We start from the raw sequence: 22,102 nt of genomic DNA, 5'->3' as shown, positions 1-22,102 counted from the left end.
TGTTTCCAGAAAATTATAATGTTTTTAGGAAAAGTATATCAAAAATATTATTCATTCTGTGCTTATTGATAGAGGGCACTAGTTACTAGTACAGAATTTGACTCAAAGATTAATTATTAGGCTGTGTGCCGTTCTTAATGAAACACCCTGTACACTTGTACTTTAGCAGCACTGGGTATATGTTAAAATGACTGATATGTGGAACTCCCTCTAAATAATTAAAAACTAAAAATTATGTAGCTTTAAGACAGTTTCAAACTGACCTTTGTGATTATTTGCTCACTCTTAACTTCCAATAGTTCAAACCGAACGTAGTAGCGTAAAAACAAAATTTTTTAGTTCGTTTTTCATTTCGACTCAGTTTCCAACAAAATTCATGAACTAAGGTTAGAAATCTAGGAATTAGTCTATTAAAAAACTAAAGATACAGTTACGCTTTCACAGTCGTATAACTGTATTTTTCGTTTGACCATTTGTTCTAGTGACGACTTAATAGATCTTCTCTAACGTTAGATGTTTAAAGATTTACGAGTATATTTCAACTGCACTACAAAAAAAAGCGCACAGACGGGTTATTTGGGAAACAAAAATACATAGAACAGATCCAGTTCGATTGTCGATCTATTCTATCTGTATAAAAACGTTACGACTCCCAACTTATAGATAGTATAATGTACATTAAATAAATCAATTATGAACAATCAATGATGAAGAGAGTAAAATTATCAGACATTTATCGTAAATTGTAATATGTTAAGCAACATGTTTATTAATAAAGTTTAATTTGTAAGGGACGTTGTTTGATTCACAAGTGAAAGGAGGAGGGCCCCTAAAGCCGGTTTTTGACCTAATTATATATATGTGGAATTTAAAAAACAAATTGGATTTATAATAAATTACATTTAAAATACATAGTTTATGAAAATAAAGGAATTTTTCTAGGAATAGGGGTACCAGATGTTCTTTCAACTCTTCATAATGCATAAGAAATGTTTCAATTTCTAAACCCCTTAAAACCGTACTGCACTGGATCCTTGACAGGCAATGATTTATTATTTTGCATCGAATATGATCCTACTATAGCTGTTCTTTCGACTCAGAATCTGTATGCTGCTAAAAAGATGGGAAAAAGTAATGGCAAGCGGAAGGAAAATACATTAAGAAATAATAGCATACACAACTTTTTCCAATAAAGCCTTGAATTTACAAAAAAATCGCTCAAAATTAATTCAGTCCTAGTACATAACTGAAAAATATGAAAAAAAAAGGATTTTCAGGATTTAACACCACCAAATAAAAAAGAAATTAACAATCACATAATAATTTATTAAAATATCTCTTGTATATAATCATATTCACAAATCTTATAAAAAATATTATGTGTATACATAAATAGAAGCATTTCGTTTAAGTAATGATGCTTTTTAAGTTGATATGAGAAAATTAAGTGCAATATATGGGGTGAAAAATGATCTTATACGCTGAAGTTTGACACTTACAGTATTATACTATTATCAAGCAGTGTTACGTTTTGATTTTAAAATATCACTTTCACTATAACTATCGTTACAATGAATGAAGAATTGTGGAAAGATCGTGAAATTTTCGTAGTGATACAAAATAATGTGTAACTATGATAAAAAAAATATTATAGAAAAGTTAATTTTTGTTCCAATAATAATAAATAAATGTTTAATCCCTGTTGAAAATATTCACGATCCAATTTCAAACGAAGCATAATCAAAAGTGTTATTATTTTTCCATTGTCACCCTAAAATATCATATAATCAGTTCCAATCTTCTGATAAAAGAAAACACTCTTTTCTGCTCTAGAATGTACAAACAAAAATACTTACCAGTGCAATAACATAAAAATTAACGGAATACAAAATCTACAATTAAGAAAGGACCTATATTTTAAATAATATATGACTTCACGAACAGAATACTTTGAAAATTAGGTAATGATTAACGATATTTAAACGATAACAAAAGATTGAAATTTACCCTTTTTGGCCTTCATATTTCTAATCTAGATTAGTACATTATGTAAAAAAAAAACTTGAGATTCGATAAACTCAAAATATACAAATTACAGTTATTTACAAGTGGAAACAATTTACAAAATTATAAATAAATTATAATCATACAAAACGTTTTTTTCTTCCAATTTGAGCATAAAAATTCGTTGTCGTAATTGGTTCTCACTAAATCAACGGGGTTATGCCAGTATTTCACTAAAAATAAAAAACAAAAAAATTATTTAACCACAATTGTTTTTTGCGACAAAAGAATTGAAATTCTTCACAGAAATTTAACCATCCTGTGACAACGCTGATAACGTTCTTTAAAGTTCTCACTCATTCATCAAAATCCCTGACTTTCACAGATGACTACTTTAGTTTGGTAAATAGACTGCATCATGATACGAGTATGTATATTGATAATATTGAAGGTACTTATGCACCTTTTATTTTTAAATGTAGAAAAAAAATTCTATGTATGTGAGTTGTAGTTATCTGAAGTAGACATTTCTTATTATGATATTCACTTTTTTAAAATACGTTCTTAAAAAACAGTCAAACTTAAGATTTTTAAAATTAATGTATATTTGAACAAAACACTTCTTCAGGATTTTAATGATGAAAAAGACATGGTTATTAAAATATGCCATCAGAGTGATGTAATAGATCATTATATGATAAATCGCAGCATCCATACTATTTCTAGTCTGTTCCATTGCCCTAGTCCCAAACGTTGCAGCACAGTACATGATTTTTGACAAGTTGCCTCAATTGTTTAGATCAGAGGTTCTTAACCTTCTGTTTACCACGGACCCCCTTTCAATATTTGTTTGTTGTTGCGGACACCCAGTATCTTACTCAGATATAAGTCCCAATTTAAATGGGTTTGAAATTTTAATTCTAAATTGCACTAATATTAATTAATCAACTGTAAGCATATTACACTGAGTGTAACGTAAAGGTTGGGAATAAATTAAATGGTGGATTTTTTGGTTTAAAAAATAAATTTTTCTCATATGAAATTATGCTCTACGGGTTTTCTTTTCCAAGCTACAGTGCACTAAAAAGTTTAAAAAAAATTTAGTTTTTCTCCAATAACTATCGAACATTATAAGATAATGGAGTAAAATTTTAGCCTTAGCTTAATTTGATAATCCCCTAGTGACAATAAAAAGATTAACTTTGTAAGTTACTCAGTACCGTGCGTACGGATTGTACCGTAAGGTTTTTCGAAGAAAATTGTGGTACGCCACTGGTAAAAACATTTTTTTAATATTTTTTTTATGATCCACTTTTTATTTTAAACAAAATTACCCTCTTGCATTTTATTTCTAGCTCTTGTAATTTTTCCTTAAATAAAACTTTTGTAAATACTATTTTTTCCCACTACTAATATAGTAAAATAAAAATAACAAAAACATTATGAAGTATGCTTTGACTAAGCCACCGAACATGGTCAAATAGGTATTGAAAAAAGGCTTTTGCATCGAATATTATATTAAAAAATTAAATTTTTTGAAATTTTTNCATATCGCACCTTCGCTTCAAAAGTGTCACAACTCAAAAAATTCAATTTTTGACATAATACCACCATTGATTTTGATTTTCAGTTAGTTGCAGTTAAAATGGTTCCAAAATGCTATTTGGTTTTTGGCCCCTTTGCTGAAACCTTTATAATCATCAATAATGTTTTTAAACAATTTAGTTACTTTTGTCGCTAGAGCTTTTTCATCTTTTCTGAAAAATGAAGGATTTTGACTTGTGACACTTTTGAAGCAAGGGTGCGATATGCTCTGGATTAAAATAATGGAAATTTTTTAACCACATTGGATTAAAATAATGGAAATTTTTTTATGTTACTTTTCATTTCGGAGCCTCGTTTATGAGATATTGTAACTTTTTTGGATACCCGACATCATACAATTCGAACCTTTAACTGTTGTTTGGTTAGTATTAGTACCATATAAAAGAAATTTTTCATCAAATCCCAAAATTAAAGTCTAACGTCGCGTATCCAAAAAAATTATATCTCGTAAACGATGCCCCAAATAAAAATCTTACAAGAATGAATATAGAATAAAACGCCGCTTTCTCTAAAAAAAAAATATTAGGTAAGCATAGACGATCTCAAACAAAAAATAGGGGGTCCATGGGTACTGTATCCCCTCTCCCCTCCGTTCGTGCTTTGATATTTTAAACCAAAATTACACAAAAAATGCTAAACTTCAAATAAATATCTCTACAAGCACCGGAGGTATCAATAAAAATCATTTTTTAAATTTTAATTTTGACACCCTGTATTTTGAAAATGGGGTTCCAAAATGAAAAGTGACATGCGAAAAGTCCCATTATTTTAGTCTAAAAAATATGTGGTTAACTGCTAGACCTACTAATTTGTAACACCCTGTATAATGTATTCCAAAAAATAAATTTTGAACAATTTTATGTTTATTTCTTTGCTATATGTTATTTTATTTATTTATTTTTATGTCAATATTTTTTACTGTTTGGCACATTTTGTTTGATTAATTAGAAAATGTCCAAATTATTAACAAAGTCTAAACATTTGGATCCTTAGTGTATTGTTGTCGTCAGATCATTCGATTTATCATTTGCTTTTTAAAAATCCATGAAAGTAAACAATATTAAAAATCAGAACAATAAATCATACACACTTATTTGTATCTTATATGGAGTAGTTCAAATGTCGGCTATTTTATTATTTCCTGTCTGTAATTCTGAAAAAGAATAAATTTGGCATATTCTGCTTTTAAAGCAAACATTATGTACAAGATACTACAAAATTAAATATCATTAAAAAAAACTACTAGTTTATAGCCACAACCTTCTTCTTTGGCATTTTTTAAACTTCACAAATAAGAAAGTCAAGTGGTAGTGATCAGTTATTAGAGATCAGATAACAGGAGGCGGTAAAATTAAAAATGTATTCAATGCTTATTTTTTATTTTCCATGACTTTTCCAGGTTACCCAAAGAAAAAATGAAAAAATTATTACTTCCCCTAAATAGGAACAGAAAAATCCATCGAATAATCTCTCAGACTCAGCATTGAATAAGTATAATAAATGAAAAATATCCAAGGATTTCCCAAATTAAACTGGATAGCTATCAGTAACAGATGAAATACACTCATATTATTGGATAAAAACTACATTACAGAACTTTGGCACAGTGCGAGGGCTCCCTCCTACAAATAGACAAAAATTGCCAATCCAGTTTACTTTGGGATCCGCACACACATTACAGTATGATCATATTTCTGTGAGAATTCAAGGCGGTAAACAAAGTTAACGGAAATTAAAAAGCTGGTAGGTAGCGTTAGTCACCAGGAGCTACAAATAACGAAAAAATGCCAAACGTAATATGAACCAACAAACGTACAGTGATCGGGGAATTTCAAAAAAATACTGAGGTTGTGGAATAGTCTGAGTCACTGTCCATGTAACCGTAAAACGGCTGAGCATCGTATTTTAGCGAACTCGCCCTATAAAACCAAAAAGCGATGCTACTTACAAAATAGATTATTCATTTTCTGTTTTCAATATTTCATGGAAACCAATGGGGTAATCCACCTTTTTCATCATAATACGACCCATTTCAGTTCTTTGCCAAACGCTGTCTAAATGGCGACAAAATATCACGTGATGTTATTAACATAGGATAAAAAAAATGGTCATTATAAAAACAGATTTAATTTTGAATGATAACACAAGGGTTGCCTTTTATATTTCAGGAATGGACGATCCTGGTGCTGCCATCTGACAACCGACATTATTATCGTAAAGTCCTACTTTTTGGCGGTATACTTACTCAGAACGTTTTGACGTACAGGTGCTATTTGTGTTGTTTAGACTGACTCAACCAAAAAATGGAATTAAATCGTGAACACTGCCATGCGATTATTTTTTAAAACTTTCGAGGTGGATTGTCTTCTCAACAACAGTGTATCGATGAACTTAATTCGACTTCTGGCAATAAAGCACAAACAAAAAACCACTGTTTCCATTTAGACATAAGAACAATGATTAACGAAAGTGCCAAGCGAACCACACACCATATGTATTAACACAGAATTCATTAATTCATTAATTTATTTCACACATTTCTCGTTGAAACAAAAAATTGATATTTGGCATACTAACTAATTAAAGGGTAAACTTTTGGAACATGCAAAAAAAACATTCTACTGAATGGGCCTATTCCAAGATATTTAAATAAATTATTAGAATGTTGTTAGGAAAATAATAATAGATCAAATAGCTGGTTTTTAGGCGAATTTTCCAAGCTATAAGAATGGATTAAACGAGATTGACTAATCCGCCTTGTGTTGCTATACTGAGTCGGGAGAGGAAGGTGTAGGGTTACTTGTAAGTTCAGGTTAATCACAAAATTATTCATATAATTGTAAATTCAGTCAATTAGGTAACTAATAATATGATATAGTTAAGCCATTTCAACTACCGATATTCAGGGATCCTGTCAGTAAGATAAGAACCAAAACTTCTGAACCCAACAAATGGGCGTGTCGAAGCGAGGTGTCAAATTCAGGAGAGATCTCCGAAAAAGATAGTTCTTCCTTGGGTTCCACACTGACCTGTCTACTTAGTTTTAGAGTCTCGGGTCAATTTAATAATGGATAAAGTAGAAATTTTGCTATGAATCTCTCATTCTCTGAATCTTGCTCTATGTGTCGCGGGTAAATTAACCAATTGCCATAGTGGTTCAAATCCGTTAGGTTATCGTTAGTTTGTTTGTATTATTTTTATTGTTATTAAAAAACCTTCCTGGAAAGTTTTGGTATTTTCTTGTTCTTCCAACTTAAGTGTTACCCTATACAACCAGCCACTGGAACATTCTATGTAAGCAATGGATGGTAAGTGCCTGAAATTCATTCTCTGAAGGTACAACATTTTTAAGTGCCCACGTATCAATTAAAATATGTGTTCGAGAAATTAATGGTAAACTCTTTTTAGTCTTTTTTAAACTTAACATCATTAAGATACTGATCATAACAGTAGATAGCTAAATAAAGAAATAACCCCTCCGGTTACATTCTGTTCCCGAAATATAAAAGGCAACCCCCGTATTTGCCGAACTTTAACTCTAAAACAGAGCATATCAATAAATTAATTAAAATTTCCATATTTGTTTTCCTTTGCCCTGATAACTGTTAGCGTTTATTTCGAAGTAATACACTTGTGTGGGAGATAGGGCGGCTTATTACTATTACAATCACAATAGTTTATGTCTAAGCAAGCTTACTGTACTTTAAAGCTAGTTTCTGCCTATTGCAAGAGTTTGATCTTCAACCACTACAACAACGAAACCAATAACAGGTGGAAAACCCCATACACAGTCCAATCACCATAATGACAACGTATCTAACAAACTACTGAACGCTTACCTGGTTAACTCTCTTCCAGCTAACAATCCCGTCCTTGACCTTGACCTGACTAATTGTGCCCTGCGCTCGGCTAAAATTTAAAAAAAATCGTTTCGTTTCTTATTCATTCGACGTACAATAAAAGAAAAGACATTCAAAACGTACCCTGAACGTCCCACAAGCAGTCTTAAGTAACATTTTAAAGGTTATTGAAAATAGTATTAGTGTCTAAGTGTCCCTTACCTCCTGCCGGCCTGTGACCCCTCCGTTTCTTCTGCTCCCTTCCAAAGGCACTACCGGTGGACAGGGCCTCCAATAAACTGAAAAAAAAAAAGAAATTTAAAATACAAGCCACAATGATAATTTGACGAAACGTACCTATCCATGACGCCCTCTTGTGTTTCCGAAGGATTCATGTCGATCAGCCTCCGTTTATTCCTTTCCTCTTTCTCTTTCTCCTGCTTCAACCTCGCTTGTTTTGCCTTCTCCTTCTTCTCTTCCATCTCCCTCTCCTTTTGATTATCATTTTTAGCTTGCTGAAACAAACGTAATGTAAAATAAACAGGGACAAAGACGTTTGTCTTACTTACAATAAAGCTATCCTTAAACGTCTTCAAATCTGTAAAGAACTCCTCCAACGTATATTTCTGTTTGTCGAATGAGTAATACTCGGACAGGTCGTTGTAGTGGCTTTCCATTTTCTTGAACATCTTCTGCATGACGTCGCACTGTTCCCTGGCGTCTTCGGCGAATTTCTGAAACAAAAGTGGCGATTTTAATGCAACTTTATTAAATTTAATATTCCTCGTAAATCTCTGGATCACTGTATTACAGGACACTAAAAATGATTAATGGAAAACATTTAAATCGAGGGTGTCATATCAGACTATAGTCGGTTTTGGGTTTTTAAGGCATGTGACCTCATTTAATCAATTCACTTAATATATCAGAAGGGCGTATATATTCATAAACATCAATACGTATGAACCAATTTTGCAAAACTATAATATCAGAAAGGCGTATGCTATACGCCCTTCTAATACTTCTGTATCTCTTTTACGCCTGCTAGACAGTATTGGCTTATACGCCCTCAGCTGATTTGGTAAACTTCACATAACCTTAAATTTGGTTAAAGTTGTTAATCTTCGTAGATAGTTTGTGTTATTTTTGGTGTTTTGTAAGTATCCTAAAAAACCGGTCAATGTTACAACATTGCTATATTCTGAAAAATTTAAAGTATAGCAATTTATTGTCTATGTGCCAAGGCAAAGATGCAGTTATTCCTCCAGAATATAAATATCTTTACGTTTTTTGCCAGTAATAAATAGTTCCCAAAATTCCGATGATGAAGAATTTGATGATGAGAGGTCTCTACAACAAGTACGAGAATGACTTATAAAGAGGAAAAGGCACCGAAATTAAATGTAACGAATTTTGGTATTAATACAATTACTGTATTAATAAAGCATATTTTTGTATATACTATACGCCTATTATTTAAATTAATTTAATACACGTTCCTCGAACATCCTAATAGTAGAAAGAAACATGAGCCGGAAATCAATTACATGTTTGCATTTTACTAAACGTTAAATTTCCTCAATGAACTATAATGTATTGGTCTTATTATATTGGCAAAATCAACAAATTAATTCTAAATCTTTATTTCTAAAACGTTTTTTTCATTTCCTGTAAAATTTCAGATTTGGTTCGTACGCCCTTCTGATATGACGCCCTCGAAATGTTCCCTAAAAAGTAACCTAAAAACTTGAAACTAATTCATACAGTATAAAAGGTTTTTCATTATTAAACTTGAATTGGGTAAAAAATTGCCATATGAAGGAAAGTCCAGAAATATTTTATTTTGTATGATTCTGTGGCAGTTGTCAAACAATGACTGTATCCGACACATGCAACATATGTCACTGCCATCTAGCGTTAGTCAGCCCTACTTAGCACTAACCGAACGTGCAATATACTGACATATAGCGCTAAGTTAGCCATGTTCGTTCAATGACAAATTAGCGCAAAAGCACCTACAAGCACTAGCAAAATTTTGCCACATTGAACACAGCCAATGACTGAATAATTTCCGATCAGGTTGTCATGTCGTGAGTTTAGGATTCTTGACATATCACTTTCTTCTTTGGAAAAAGATTTGAAACTAGAGATTAAGTCCTCTGGTTGGTATTTACATTTGCTCTGTGTACTGGCCCATAGTGTTCTGATGCACGGTTTTTAGTTCATCATGTAGTTTGGGTCCTTGATATTTGAGGATGATTTGTTACTAAATTCCTTTGTTTTTTTTTTACAACCCTTTGTTTCGACTGAAATTACTTTAATTATTCTAGAATTCTATCGCCTCCCTGTAGAGTCTAGGCAAAAATCTTCTCTTTCTCTCTAACTAGAATTCTGGGTGATTCACAATTTATTTGTAAAATTCTTAGTTTCCGAGAAAGAAATTATTGAAGTTGTAGTACTTTCAACCATTACATAGCTGGACAATTGTAGTCTCTAGCGTCATTTGCAATACACGTGGAAAGTCACGTGGCCTCAGCGACTCCGAATACTGAAATCCGATTTTACAATCGTCGTTGCGATAGTGTTTACAAAAGTTTTTTAGTAGTTAGTAAAGAATGGCTTGCGTGTATAGCAACTCGGAGTTGATGGACATCGCTTTAATTCATGGTGAAACAAGACAACATTTGTATTATGTTGAAACAAGACAGCATTTGTGTTAGTTCATAGAAACTGATTAAGGCGGACCCAAATGTGTTTACACTTCGGTGGACAAAATTTTGAACAGATATTGTAACATCAGGTACATATGTCAAATTATTTTATTATTTAAAACCACAAATTAATTTTATTAATTAATAATAATAGCGGCAAATGCAGTTGAGTTTGCTGATATAAAATTCTATTTACTTCTTTCCTTGCGAAGTTTTTGTCCGTTTCTATCACACTGCCGCCATGTCGGTCGCATTGTGCAAGGTCAGATTTTACAGTGGACCAGTTTCCAGTGCCGTAAAGAAGTTTTAAATCATTTTTGAACTGTCCTTTTTTTTCTTTACAAAATTGTATTTGTAAGAGCCCCTGTACACCCAAAAATTTTTTTTTTGGATAAGTTCTGAATCACCCTGTATGTCCTGTGTTCCGCAACTGGGGATTTTTCTACGTTATTATTCGTCAAGTGACATGTCTTCCTGTTGTCCAATATATACTTTTCCGCATATATAGGGAATATTTTATACACCAAAGCCCTCAAAATGATCGTTCCTGCACCTTCTCTTAGAAAATGCTCCTGTCGTAGTTTGTAGGGCGAGTGAACGTCAAATTTTGTCTATGTTTTGAATATTGCCACAATTCCTCAAGAAAAGCCCATATGGTGCAGTTCCCGCTATAAAATAGGAATATAACACAGATCAGTTCCGCTACAATAATTGGAGTTCGTAAACAAACTCAATTTTTCATCGATCTTTCTAATAATTTTGACAAGGCTCCAGAGATGTGGCAGTTGCCACCAGAATCGTGCCAAAGGCCCCTATAACGGTGCTGCCACGCACGCGACTGAGCACTGCGTTTCTCCTTGAAGAGGCAACATTAAATTTCACTGATGTTTTGAAAATTGTTCACCGACGTTTCGAAGATTTACCCGTCAAGCCACCCAGTTGAGACGATTGCCACCAAGAGTGCTGCATTTCCTCGGATGACGACAAGTGCAAGGAGCCTCAAAACTTTTTCGCCCCACTTTCCAAAAAAATGAGGAAAATATAAACATCCAATTTCATTATCTCTGAATGAAAGCGGATTACAAAAGAATTTATATTTTTTAAATAACAACCTTCTTCAATCAAATCTTCAATCTTGTGTTCAGTGTAAGTTTGGTTGCTAACGGTCGCGGTCACCTGGGGCCCGGGAATTTATGAAGGCATTGTATATTTTATTATTATTATTTCATTACAAATTACTTTTACATCGTAATGGGGGCTAGCGATAAAATAAATTAAAAAAGTATATATAAAATTATAAAATGTTACCTCCATAACTTCCAAAAATTTATCGTCCGCTCCCTGAGGCACTTTGTTATTCTCTAGATCAGTTTTTAAGTTCCTTATGTTACTATCCATTTGTTTCAGGGTTTTTTGGATGTTATCTAACGATACGCGACTAGCTCTGAAAGCAAAAACATATTAGTACAACATTTAACACTGTAAAACTAATTATTACCTATCGATATGTGGCATTTCATCGTAGAAATTTAGGAGCTCCGGCCATTTCGTCTCTATCGTCTCGGCGATATAATGCAACAGCGTTTGCTTGTTGGAAACATCTTTGGTGGCAGTTAACTGAAAAAAAAAAGTTTTAAAATATAACAGACAATTACTGAACGTTTCTGCTTACCTTGGTGAGGAAAGACATTTCAAAGCCAAAGGCTTGAGCGTTTCTACTTCCGGTATTCATGTAATTACCCATAAGCAGAATAAGTTCTAAAATCTTAGCAAACTTCTTACTCTTCTTCACTTCTTCGCATGCTGCTGTAGCCGCAACAATATCCTACAAAATTGTGTTTGTTTATAACGGTTAAATCACCTGATTTGAGTCCGTTATATATTTTCCAACATATTCACTTACTGGTTTGGTATCCTGTACCATTTCCACGTAATGATGCTTAAAACTGAGCGACTTCAACCTCGGCAGAAGCCTTTTAACCTCCGACATTTTGACGCAAAACTGCTCCGCCTCCGTCAGGTCTTCGTATTTTTCCTTAAAGCTTTGCAGTTTATTCAGCTGGTCGGCGGGTGGTAAATACTGAAATTTTTATTGTGCATACACAAGAAATTTATAGTTCGTCTAAGGTTTACCTGTATGAGCTGCTCCGTGACATTTTCCGACAAGACGCTCTCGTCGCACCTCAACAGCGCCGATTTAATGTCGTCATAGGCCATATGTTTCAAAGTCCCGTTTAGTAAAATTAAAATGTTTTGAGCGGTTTTGCCGTCGAGGACGTTTAGTTCCTTCACTTTCTTCAAGGTTCCGCTATTGCTATTTCTGAAATAAATACGGCCATCTTTACAAAAAAGTAAAAGATACTCTAAATTTTGTGAAAAGTAAGCAGAAAACTAGAAAAGAGTTGACCACTCAGTTTTTATGAAATAATGATATAAGAATAGACGCAGAAATGTACGCTGACCAACAAATATACAGTCTATCATCAAAAACGGTTAAAGAAAAATGGTGAAATATATAAATCTTAGGTTTTTTAATGTTTTGAGAGAAAGGAATTTTTCAATTGCCTGATTATGTACTTTTTTTGCTACGAGAGCTAGAGCAAAAACACAAACTCCTCTCCAGGGCAATATTTTCTGTAATTTTCATGGAAATGTCAGTGCCCTGGCCTGCACCTTCTGATTTCCATATTTTTTCTTCTCTGAAGTCGTTTACGAGTGGAAAAAGGTTTTCTACCAACGATGAGGTCCATAGAGCTTTGAAACAATGGATACCGAGAGGCGGCGGGATTTTTTTTTTTGACAAAGGTATCAGAAACCTCATCCCTTAGTTCACATAGTGCATTGACGTTTTGTCAAAAATAGTGTTTAATGTGTAACAAAAGCCAGATGCGTGTAATTTATGGGGCAGTTTTCAGAAAGATTGTAGCCCAACAGTTCTATTAGGCCCTTCTAAGAAACGACCACTGTCAAACAAGGGTCAAGTAGTATAGGTGCTGTGTATTTATTTAGAGGGTGGTCTGAAATGCTTTTGTCGGGGAACTAATAAATTTACAAGGTAAATAGAACAAGACAATGAAATCCCAAAAAACTTTGGGCAAAGTAACTTCTTGAAAACGTATCGTCATGTGACAAGTCATCTGTTGCCTCTAGGACGAAAGAAAGAAGTCCATATTTGTAATAATGCGCGAAACACGTTCAGAAAGGCATAGAGATCTCAAATTTGAATTAAATTAAGTTGTTACATTGATAATTAGAAAAGAAAGATAGATGAAAAGCTTGCTGTACGAGGTCAATAGAGGGAGGTGATACCTGAAATTAATTAAAGATATTGAGAACTTATAGTCACTCATCAAAATCCTTATCAAATGAGTTGAATCATGCAATCGGCAGTCAATTAAAACTTCCTCAGATTAGCATAACTAGTCACATTCTAGCCTGGTGAAAATAGACATTCAAGGTTACAGTAGTCCGCATAAAGCTGAAAATTGGTACAAATGTTGGGAACATCATTATAAATGAAATATAAAAAGTCCCCATCGATCCCACATCTGCAAAAAAATTTATTCAAAGTCAAAATTCGCAAATCTGGGTTTTTTGCATTTTTCAGACAAACGGTAAGTTTTACCATAAAAGTAGGTTCGACAAAAACTGTAGATCATGCAATTATCTATAAAAATTGTTCTTACACTTTTTTCCTAATAATCACCATTTCTGAGATATAGATAGTTTTCAGGAGGGATAAAACAACAGTTTCTAAATTCTTTGAAAAACAAGATTTAGTTAATTGTGCTGAAGTTTTTCAAGAGAGTAACTGTACTCCACAAACTGTAATCACTAACGGAATTCGTTTCCTTCTTTCTGTATATGGAGCTCCAAAAAAAAATTACCTGCTTAGATAAGTTTCGATACTTTTGTAAAAAATACTCGTAACAATAAACGAGTGCAATTAACTTGTCTTCGCCCAACCTTTGCTTGTGTTCATCAACATCTATTTCGGGTATATTATCAAGTTCAAGTGTGGCTTGGTAATCGACTGGACCCAGAAGACTAGGGTTGGAAGTTAATTGACAATACATTGGAACCAATCTAGACTTTACTCCCACCTGCACCAAAAAAACTCCTCGATACAATTTTTTTCAATTGCAAAAAGGGGTGTAGTGCTAAATGCGTCTACAGAAAAGATGGATTGATTTGTTCATTAGCATGTACCAGTTGTCAAGACCAATCGTGCTCCAATGTTGAATCGTCAGAAGAGGATTCTTACGATATCAGCGAGGAGACAGCTGAAGCATCGCTGTTAGAACAATTTACTTATATCCAGCAGGAAAAGAAGAAGAAGAAGGAAGAGAAGAAGAAGAAGAAGAAGACATTACACTTGAATTTCCATTAGATAATTATCAATCAGACGAATAGTTTTCCCCAATTACTTATAGTTCACACAGCTTTCATCGTTTCCAATACTAGCCTTATTTTTTATTTAATATAATATTAATTAAACAGGACCACAATAAATCGTGGAATAGGCCTACTGAGGAAACCACGTTAAAAAAAATGCGCCAAGTGCACTATCTCACAAGTGGCACGGAAACGTGTGCATATTATGGAGAACACAACTTTTTCAACTTTTTTAATCGCTGTATCTCAGAAATGGTGATTCTTAGGGAAAGTTTGAGAACAAATTTCATAGATAATTGCATGATGTACAATTTTTGTCAAACCTATTTTTATGATAAAACTTACCGTTTGGCTGAAAAATGCAAAAAAAATCCATATGTGCGCACTTTGACCTTGAATAATTTTTTTTGCAGATGTGGGATCGATGGGGACTTTTTACATATCATTTATAATGGTGTTCCCAACATTCGAACCAATTTTCAGCTTTATGCGAATTATTGTAAGCTTACCCCTATTTTTTGAGCTACTGTCTAAAGTAAATCAAGACACAGAAATGGGAACTGAGGGTTGTACCGGGTGTACAACGTAAAAGCGTAAAGCCGGACACCACATTTTTTCCATTAGGGTCTAAAGTATGTACTATCTAAATGGGGAATTTGGCTTAGAGACAATTAGGGAGTTCATCCGAAGGCCTAGAGGCTAAGTCAGTACCTCTCGGAAGGGAGTGTTTTCTTGATCCTCGAACTGACTAGTTCATTCTCAGAGATCAGTCCTATTCTGTATTTTTTTCAATTTAGAGAAGTGTGATACCAGCTTAACTGTATACCACCTTTCCTTCGTATAGTTCAGTGTACCTTGGATATATTTTTTTATCATTGTCGTTGTGACGAGACTAGCATTCCTGTGTTTCTGTGTGTGCAAAGAAAAGCAATATCTTTCTCGAGATTAGTGTCTTATTCCATCTTGTGCTCAATTGTGTCTAGACACTACTGAGACGGGCATATTGCAGCCACACCGGAGCAGTCATCAAAGCAAGCCAAGGTAAGTGTCAGGATCAAGCTATTTAAATCCAACATTTTCAAGAACCCATCAATCGTAGGCAACATTTCTCCCTTTCGAGCATACTGCTCGTACAAATCCAACAATCAAAAACCCGTCAGGTTACAAATGTACCTTTCTCAATATGTAAATTTTTCATAGATACGAGGTCTGTCCCAAAAGTATCCGACCTTCCTTCATATTTCCCAGCTGGTGTTATTCTGCGTCATCGGGCTGGTGGTATTCTTCGAAGTAGTCCCCATTTGATTGAAGAATACGTTCCCTACGGCCCTTCCACTTTTGGAAGCAGTCCTGCAACTCGTTTTTTGGTATCGCCTTTAGAGAGTTTGTTGTATTAGTTTCAACTGTTTCTTTGTCGTCAAATCGGTATCCTTTAAGTGGCATTTTTAATCTTGGGAACAGCCAAAAGTCGCAGGGAGCTACGTCAGGACTATACGAAGGCTTACGCAGCTTCTCTGTACGACTTTGTGCTTTGTCAAATATTGCTGCATGCTGGCACGTTATCGTGATGAAGAAGCCAGTCACCGCTTGACCAAAGTTGATACGGTTTTCTTCTAATTGCGTCACACAATCTTTTCATAACTTCAAGATAACATTCTTTGTTGATTGTCTGATGTTTAGGAGCATATTCGTGGTGCACAACATCCTCATAATAAAAAAAAACAATCAGCAATGACTCGATATTGCTCCGACTTTGGCACACTTTTTTAGGTCGTGGCTTCGACGACAGCTTCCACTGCAAAGACTGTCGTTTTGTTCGAGGATCATAACCATAAACCCACAATTCATCACCAGTTATAATCTTTTTAAGCAGATTTTTATCATTATTGACCATTTCCAAATTGTCCTGAGCGATTTCAAGGGGAAGGTTTTTCTGCTCCACCATTAGCGCTTTCGGAATAAATTTGGCACACACGCAAACCATTTGCAAATTTTCAGTTAAAATCTTCCAAACGCTAGTTTTCCGTATCCAAAGATCACATTCCAGTTGTCGCACTGTCAATCGACGATCTTCATTGATCGCAAGTTGCACACGTTCGATATTATCCGGTGTTTTTGTCGTCGTAGGCCGCCCAGAGCGTGAGTTACTATCAACATACGTGCGGCCATCTTTGAACAGCTTATACCACTCTTTTATTTGTGTATTGCTCATACACTCGTCCCCAAATGCCGTCTTCATCATTTCGATGGTCTCCGCACAACTCTTTTCGAATTTAAAGCAAAATTTAAAGCAAATTCGTTGCGCCGAAAAAACTCTTTGTAAACAAACGCACGCTCCACATGAACTAAGGCGTCCCGATGAAAACTGCGGCATGTAGGAAGTTCCTGAAGCTTTACGAAGAGCGAAAAATTTTACGTTCGGATGTGACTTGAAGGTCATGGTCAAAGTCACATCCGAACATAAAATATTTCACTCTTTTCATTTCCGGGATCAAAAGTATACGGTTCCATTTAAAATGTTCAACTTGACCTCTAAATGACCTTGAAGGTCATGGTCAAGGTCATATCCAAATGTAAAAATTTCCATTTTTTCCATTTCCGGAGTCAAAAGTGTACAGTTCCATTTAAAATTTTCAACTTGACCTCTAAATGACCTTCAAGGTCATGGTCAAGGTCACCGTTGCCTGCAACATTTGTCCTAATCATTTTTTTATTTGAGCAGTATTTTTTGAGATAGGGGGGGGTTCCAAACTTTCTGAACACCCGGTATATCTTGCAAACTATATTTTTTTATGTGTTCTAATATAAAATTTTCTCTATTTGTTGACAAATCGATAATAAAAAGTTTGTATTCTATACTCACTTATCTGTGACGTCTTCAGAAGTTTTGGCTGGTTTAGAAGAAAACTTCTTCGCTAAACCGTCAAGAATATCAGGCTCAGCCAGCTCTTCTTCCTTCGCTTTCACCCAGAACGATTTTTCCGACAACTTTTGAGGCAAAATCTGGAACAAAAAAATCACGTGTTTCCAATTCACTCTAAACTGCAACTTAAAAAACAATTACCATCTTCCAATTCGCCCGTTTGAGAGGTCCGCTCACCTCCCACTTTTTCTTTGGCTTCAACCCGTGCGGAAGCAAATCCGGCCTGGCCAAACCCGGCAACGGCACCATCCCTGGAGGTGGAGGAGGACCACCCATGCCGCCCATCATCGGGGGTGGGGGTGGACCGCCCATACCAGGTGGTGGAGGTGGTGGCGGAGGCCCTCCCATTCCAGGCATTGGTGGTGGTGGGGGTCCTCCCATTCCAGGCATTGGTGGGGGTGGAGGACCCCCCATTCCTGGCATTGGAGGTGGTGGGGGACCCATGCTGGTGCCTGGCATAGGAGGCGGTGGTGGGCCTCCCATACCTGGAGGAGGCGGTGGAGGGGGTGGAATGTTGACTTTGTTAATGAGTGCCGGATCTAATTTGCCAGTGTTTTCAGTAGCTCCAGCACGACCTTGAACGAGTTCCAGTTTCGCTTCCGCCTCGGTTTTCGCTGCTAACGCTTCTTCTAACTGTTTCCTCAAGCCCTCCACTTCAGCACTGTCGACTACTGATACGGGCTTATCTAAAAAATGTATTTAATTTATGCAAGTTGCCTTAATGACATCTGTATTTTACCTTTAAGTTCGTCCAAGAGCGGTTGGAGGTCGATATCTACGTGATTTTTCTTAAAATCGGGATCTAACCCAGATTTATGTAATACTATTTGCGAAACTACTTCTTCTATCAGTTTGAAGTACGCTGGCCTGTAAGAGATAAGTACTAAGAAACGATTATTGGGATCGAAAAAGCGTAACCTACCTGAGTGCAAATGAACTAACCTTATATTTATATCGTCTCTGATGAACAAAAGGTGTTGTAAAATACTGAGGAAATACGGTTCCGAAGGCGTTTCTAACGTGACATTTTTCAAGACCTCAAAACAGTCGTGTATATCGTCCATGTCTAGTCGTACTTTGTCAAAACGTTCGTGTAATTCATCGGCGTCGTCTTCTCGTCGATTTTCGAATATGTCGAACTGTCTCTTTATGACTGGGTTAGTTTCATTTTTCAACTCCTCTAAAAAAAAGATAAAAAAATTATATACATCAAAAGCAATTGTAATGTACAGAGTATCCGGAAAGGTCATGTCAAAAATGAGGGGGTATACAGGAGAGGTCAAAATAGATGTAGCACTTCATAAAAAAAATGTCCATTCGGACTTCATTGTCTTCAAAGAAATAAGTTTGAAAAAGAAATTCCAATTATAACTTCTAAGTCGTTACCATAACAACAACAATGAAATTTGGGCAATTAAAATAACTCATGGTTCATTTCAAAGTTTAAATTGGTATTCAATATGCCTGGATTATACATGTACAATATGTACATGTATGTTGTTAATAAAATTCGATTTTCTCAAAAACGGTATACAAGGTATCGACTGATATATGGTGTACCTTATTTTAAGCAAAGTTAGAGAGGAATCGAACTATGAATGAAAAATGCCAAATTTGGCAATGCTGTCAAAGATGTATAAATTTAAATGGATAATTTTGTCTGCTCCTGTATAATCCAGGCATATTGAATATCAGTTTAAACTTGAAAATGAACATTACTACGAGTTACTTTAATTGCCCAAATTTCATTGTTGTCATGGTAACAACTTAGAAGTTATAATTAAAATTTGTTTTTCAAACTTCTTTCTTTGAAGGCGAATAACGTCACAATGAAGCCCAATAGGAAAATTGTGTTTATGAAGTACTACAACTATTTTGGCCTCCCCTGTATACCCCTTCATTTTTGACATGACCTTTCCGGCCACCCTGTATATACAGCTATGTAATAATTTTTTTTTAATTGCCACAAATAAATTACAGGGACTTACGTAATTTTTCATAAAGTCCATTTCGAACAATTTCATTCCTTAAGTGCATTCTAAACTCAAAGTCTTCTGTTTCGGATAACAAAGCATTAATAAATTGAAAACACATACTCTGAAAAAATAAAATCGAGTATTTATAGACTTGGTTAAGTAGATGCAGAGGCTCAAAAAATATATTATTAAAAAATTTAACAATACGGGGTGATTTTCTTAACCTGAAACTTTCAAATATCTCGAGAAATATAAGTAATCTACAAAAAAATGTCCATTATCAAAATTTAATAATCCCATGGAGGAAACACAGTGCTAAAATTAGTACCTCCTTCCTAGGTTGGGCAGAGGGTAACTTTGAAATCTTAAACAGGAATCCTTACTTTTTGCATATTCGGATTCCATGGCTAAAAATATGTAGAATTTGCCAGAACCATTTTTTTTTTATTCATGATAGATGGCGCTGTAATCGACGAAATTCTTCGATATCTCCTACTGAATCTATGCATACAATTCTGCAATATCAAAATTCATTGTCAAAAAAGTGTGTTCATTTTGCAAATTTCAAATATTTGGGAAATTGTTACCTGTACAAATGTAACTGGCTGGTGAATAAACTATTTTTAGCGTAACTCAAAAAAACAATGTTGACTTAGTAGTTTTTTGTTCCCTTCGGAGTGCTTGATTAACGTGAGTCCCTTTATCTCTCACATATCGGGATGCTTGATTTATAAAAGTCAATTTGCCTCTCATTTATCACCATGCTTGTTTTACATAAGCCCCTCGCTTCACCATCTATCACTTAAAGTGCTCAAAATGATGTCCTCCGATTCAATGTACTTATTAATCTGCATTTCAAACGACTGTACACACCTGAGAAGTGTGTCTGTTTAAATTTTAGAACAAGCATTTTTGATTCGCTCAATCATATTCTCACGTGTTGTTGGTTCTTATTTGTAAATTTTAAGATAGCTCCACAAAAAGAAATCTGGCGAAGTGAAACCTAGTGATCTAGCACATCAATTTACTGGATCAGCTCTACCAATCGACCACTGAAATCGCAATCAAGTACTTACTGAATAGTGTGCTAGACAACTACCATGTTGAAACCACATGTTCTGCTGCACATCTAAGCTCAAGTCTTCGAGTAATGTTGGCAGTTCATTTTCCAAAATGTCTTGGTACATTCGACGACTCAAATCGCCTTCAATAAAGTGGAGACAAATGAAGGATGTGGGGGTAAGCGAAGGAAATCGGATTGACCAAGTATCCCAAAACGGATGCTTCTTCCTAGGTTACCATAATAGTAGTTTCTCGACAAATCATTTGCAAAAATTGAGAAATAAAAAAAATTACTTTTAGCCATAGAATCCAAAACTACAATAAAAAGTGGGGGTTCCTATTTAAAGTTTCAAAGTTTCCATTCCTTCGTGGAATGATTAAATTGTGATTATGGACTTTTTTTTTGTAGAGTGCTTATTTTTCGAGATACTTGGAAGTTTTAGGTTAAAAAAATTATCCGGTATTAAAAAAGCAAATAGGGAAAACACAGAATTAGTCATTATAATTTTGAAGAAAATGCAATTTGCTTACAACATACAATACAAAAATTTAAATCTAATTTGAATCTTCATAATGCAAATTTTGATTATCCAAATTTCTTTGTTATCTGCACCATTTTTTTCAATATGTACTTTATAATAATAATAATGTAAACTTCTGATGATTCAGTAATTATAATTTTTTTTAAGTGTAACAAAATTATAGAGAGCAGTTTTTGCTGATAAAGTTAATTTTGATTTATGTAATTGTTTCATTTATTAGATAGGTATTATTAGATACATAATTAAAACATAACGTTAATAATAGCATAGTTTTAATTGACCCAGCAATTCTATAGTTCAAATTTAGTTGAAAAATGAACTGTGTATAAAAATTTTAAAAAGGCCAATTCATAAACTGCAGAAATGAGTTATATAATTTATCATGGCTGAATTTTATAACATAAAAGTAAGTCTGTCCAAAGTAATAGATATTACGAACAGTTTTTTTTTAAATTTATAACAATTTTTAATGTTTTAAATATATCAGGTACATGTTTCTTTGTATACCTTCATGACCAAATGACAAAATTATCAATTAATTCATTAATTAAACAAGAAAATGCCAACAACTACTAGGTTAGAATGATGCCTACCACAAAACTAAAAATCCTTTTCTTTGTCCAATTAGAAAACTTCATTATTTTATTTTTTTCAGGAAATTAACCAAAAGAAGCACTACACTTAACACAAAGAAATAAGAGACTTGACTAACTCATAATTATAAATATATAATAAATACTCTACCACAAACATTACTAACTGGCCATATTAGATTCAAAAAAACAATTTTATAAAAAAAAATAGAGATAACCACTGGTAAACATGCCACTCTACAATATAGTACCAAAAAATGGTAAAATGTGAAATGTATTCAGCTGGCTTTGGTTTCTAACAATGATAAATTAAATTCGAGGAATAATTTACTTTTCTAATAAAAATTATTTTAGTTAAAAATTAACATCAATAATATATTAACTGATATAAATTTTTTGTATAGCGCTATACAGGGTGTTTCCTAAGCACAGTCATAACTTCAGGACACAAT

General features: G+C 34.1%; 1 protein-coding gene across 5 annotated transcripts in view; it reads right to left on the bottom strand.

The window, feature by feature from the left end:
* Positions 1–1,534: 1,534 nt before the first annotated feature.
* The window catches only part of LOC108909163 (protein diaphanous), a 49,515-nt gene continuing 28,947 nt past the window's right edge, over positions 1,535–22,102 (bottom strand). For 3 of the 5 annotated variants that reach the window (XM_018713408.2, XM_018713407.2, XM_018713409.2), the window contains 16 exons: positions 19,466–19,574; positions 18,420–18,657; positions 18,217–18,344; positions 17,619–18,163; positions 17,418–17,557; positions 12,293–12,479; positions 12,063–12,239; positions 11,832–11,984; positions 11,658–11,776; positions 11,468–11,603; positions 8,018–8,182; positions 7,806–7,963; positions 7,671–7,747; positions 7,449–7,518; positions 5,426–5,528; positions 1,535–2,237 (listed from right to left, as the gene is read on the bottom strand). In XM_018713408.2, coding sequence (XP_018568924.1) covers positions 5,441–5,528; positions 7,449–7,518; positions 7,671–7,747; positions 7,806–7,963; positions 8,018–8,182; positions 11,468–11,603; positions 11,658–11,776; positions 11,832–11,984; positions 12,063–12,239; positions 12,293–12,479; positions 17,418–17,557; positions 17,619–18,163; positions 18,217–18,344; positions 18,420–18,657; positions 19,466–19,574 — 2,490 coding nt within the window. In that variant the 3' untranslated portion in view covers positions 1,535–2,237; positions 5,426–5,440. Of the gene's footprint in view, positions 2,238–5,425; positions 5,529–5,557; positions 5,664–7,448; positions 7,519–7,670; positions 7,748–7,805; positions 7,964–8,017; positions 8,183–11,467; positions 11,604–11,657; positions 11,777–11,831; positions 11,985–12,062; positions 12,240–12,292; positions 12,480–17,417; positions 17,558–17,618; positions 18,164–18,216; positions 18,345–18,419; positions 18,658–19,465; positions 19,575–22,102 lie in introns of all 5 variants that reach the window. The other 2 variants (XR_001964407.2, XM_018713411.2) reach the window with 2 other exon arrangements.

This window comes from Anoplophora glabripennis, unplaced genomic scaffold (assembly GCF_000390285.2).
Source record: "Anoplophora glabripennis isolate ALB-LARVAE unplaced genomic scaffold, Agla_2.0 scaffold463, whole genome shotgun sequence".
Classification (NCBI taxonomy): Eukaryota; Metazoa; Arthropoda; class Insecta; order Coleoptera; family Cerambycidae; genus Anoplophora; species Anoplophora glabripennis.
The sequence above is the reverse complement of the archived record's forward strand: the minus strand, read 5'-3'. Positions and strand labels throughout refer to the sequence as shown.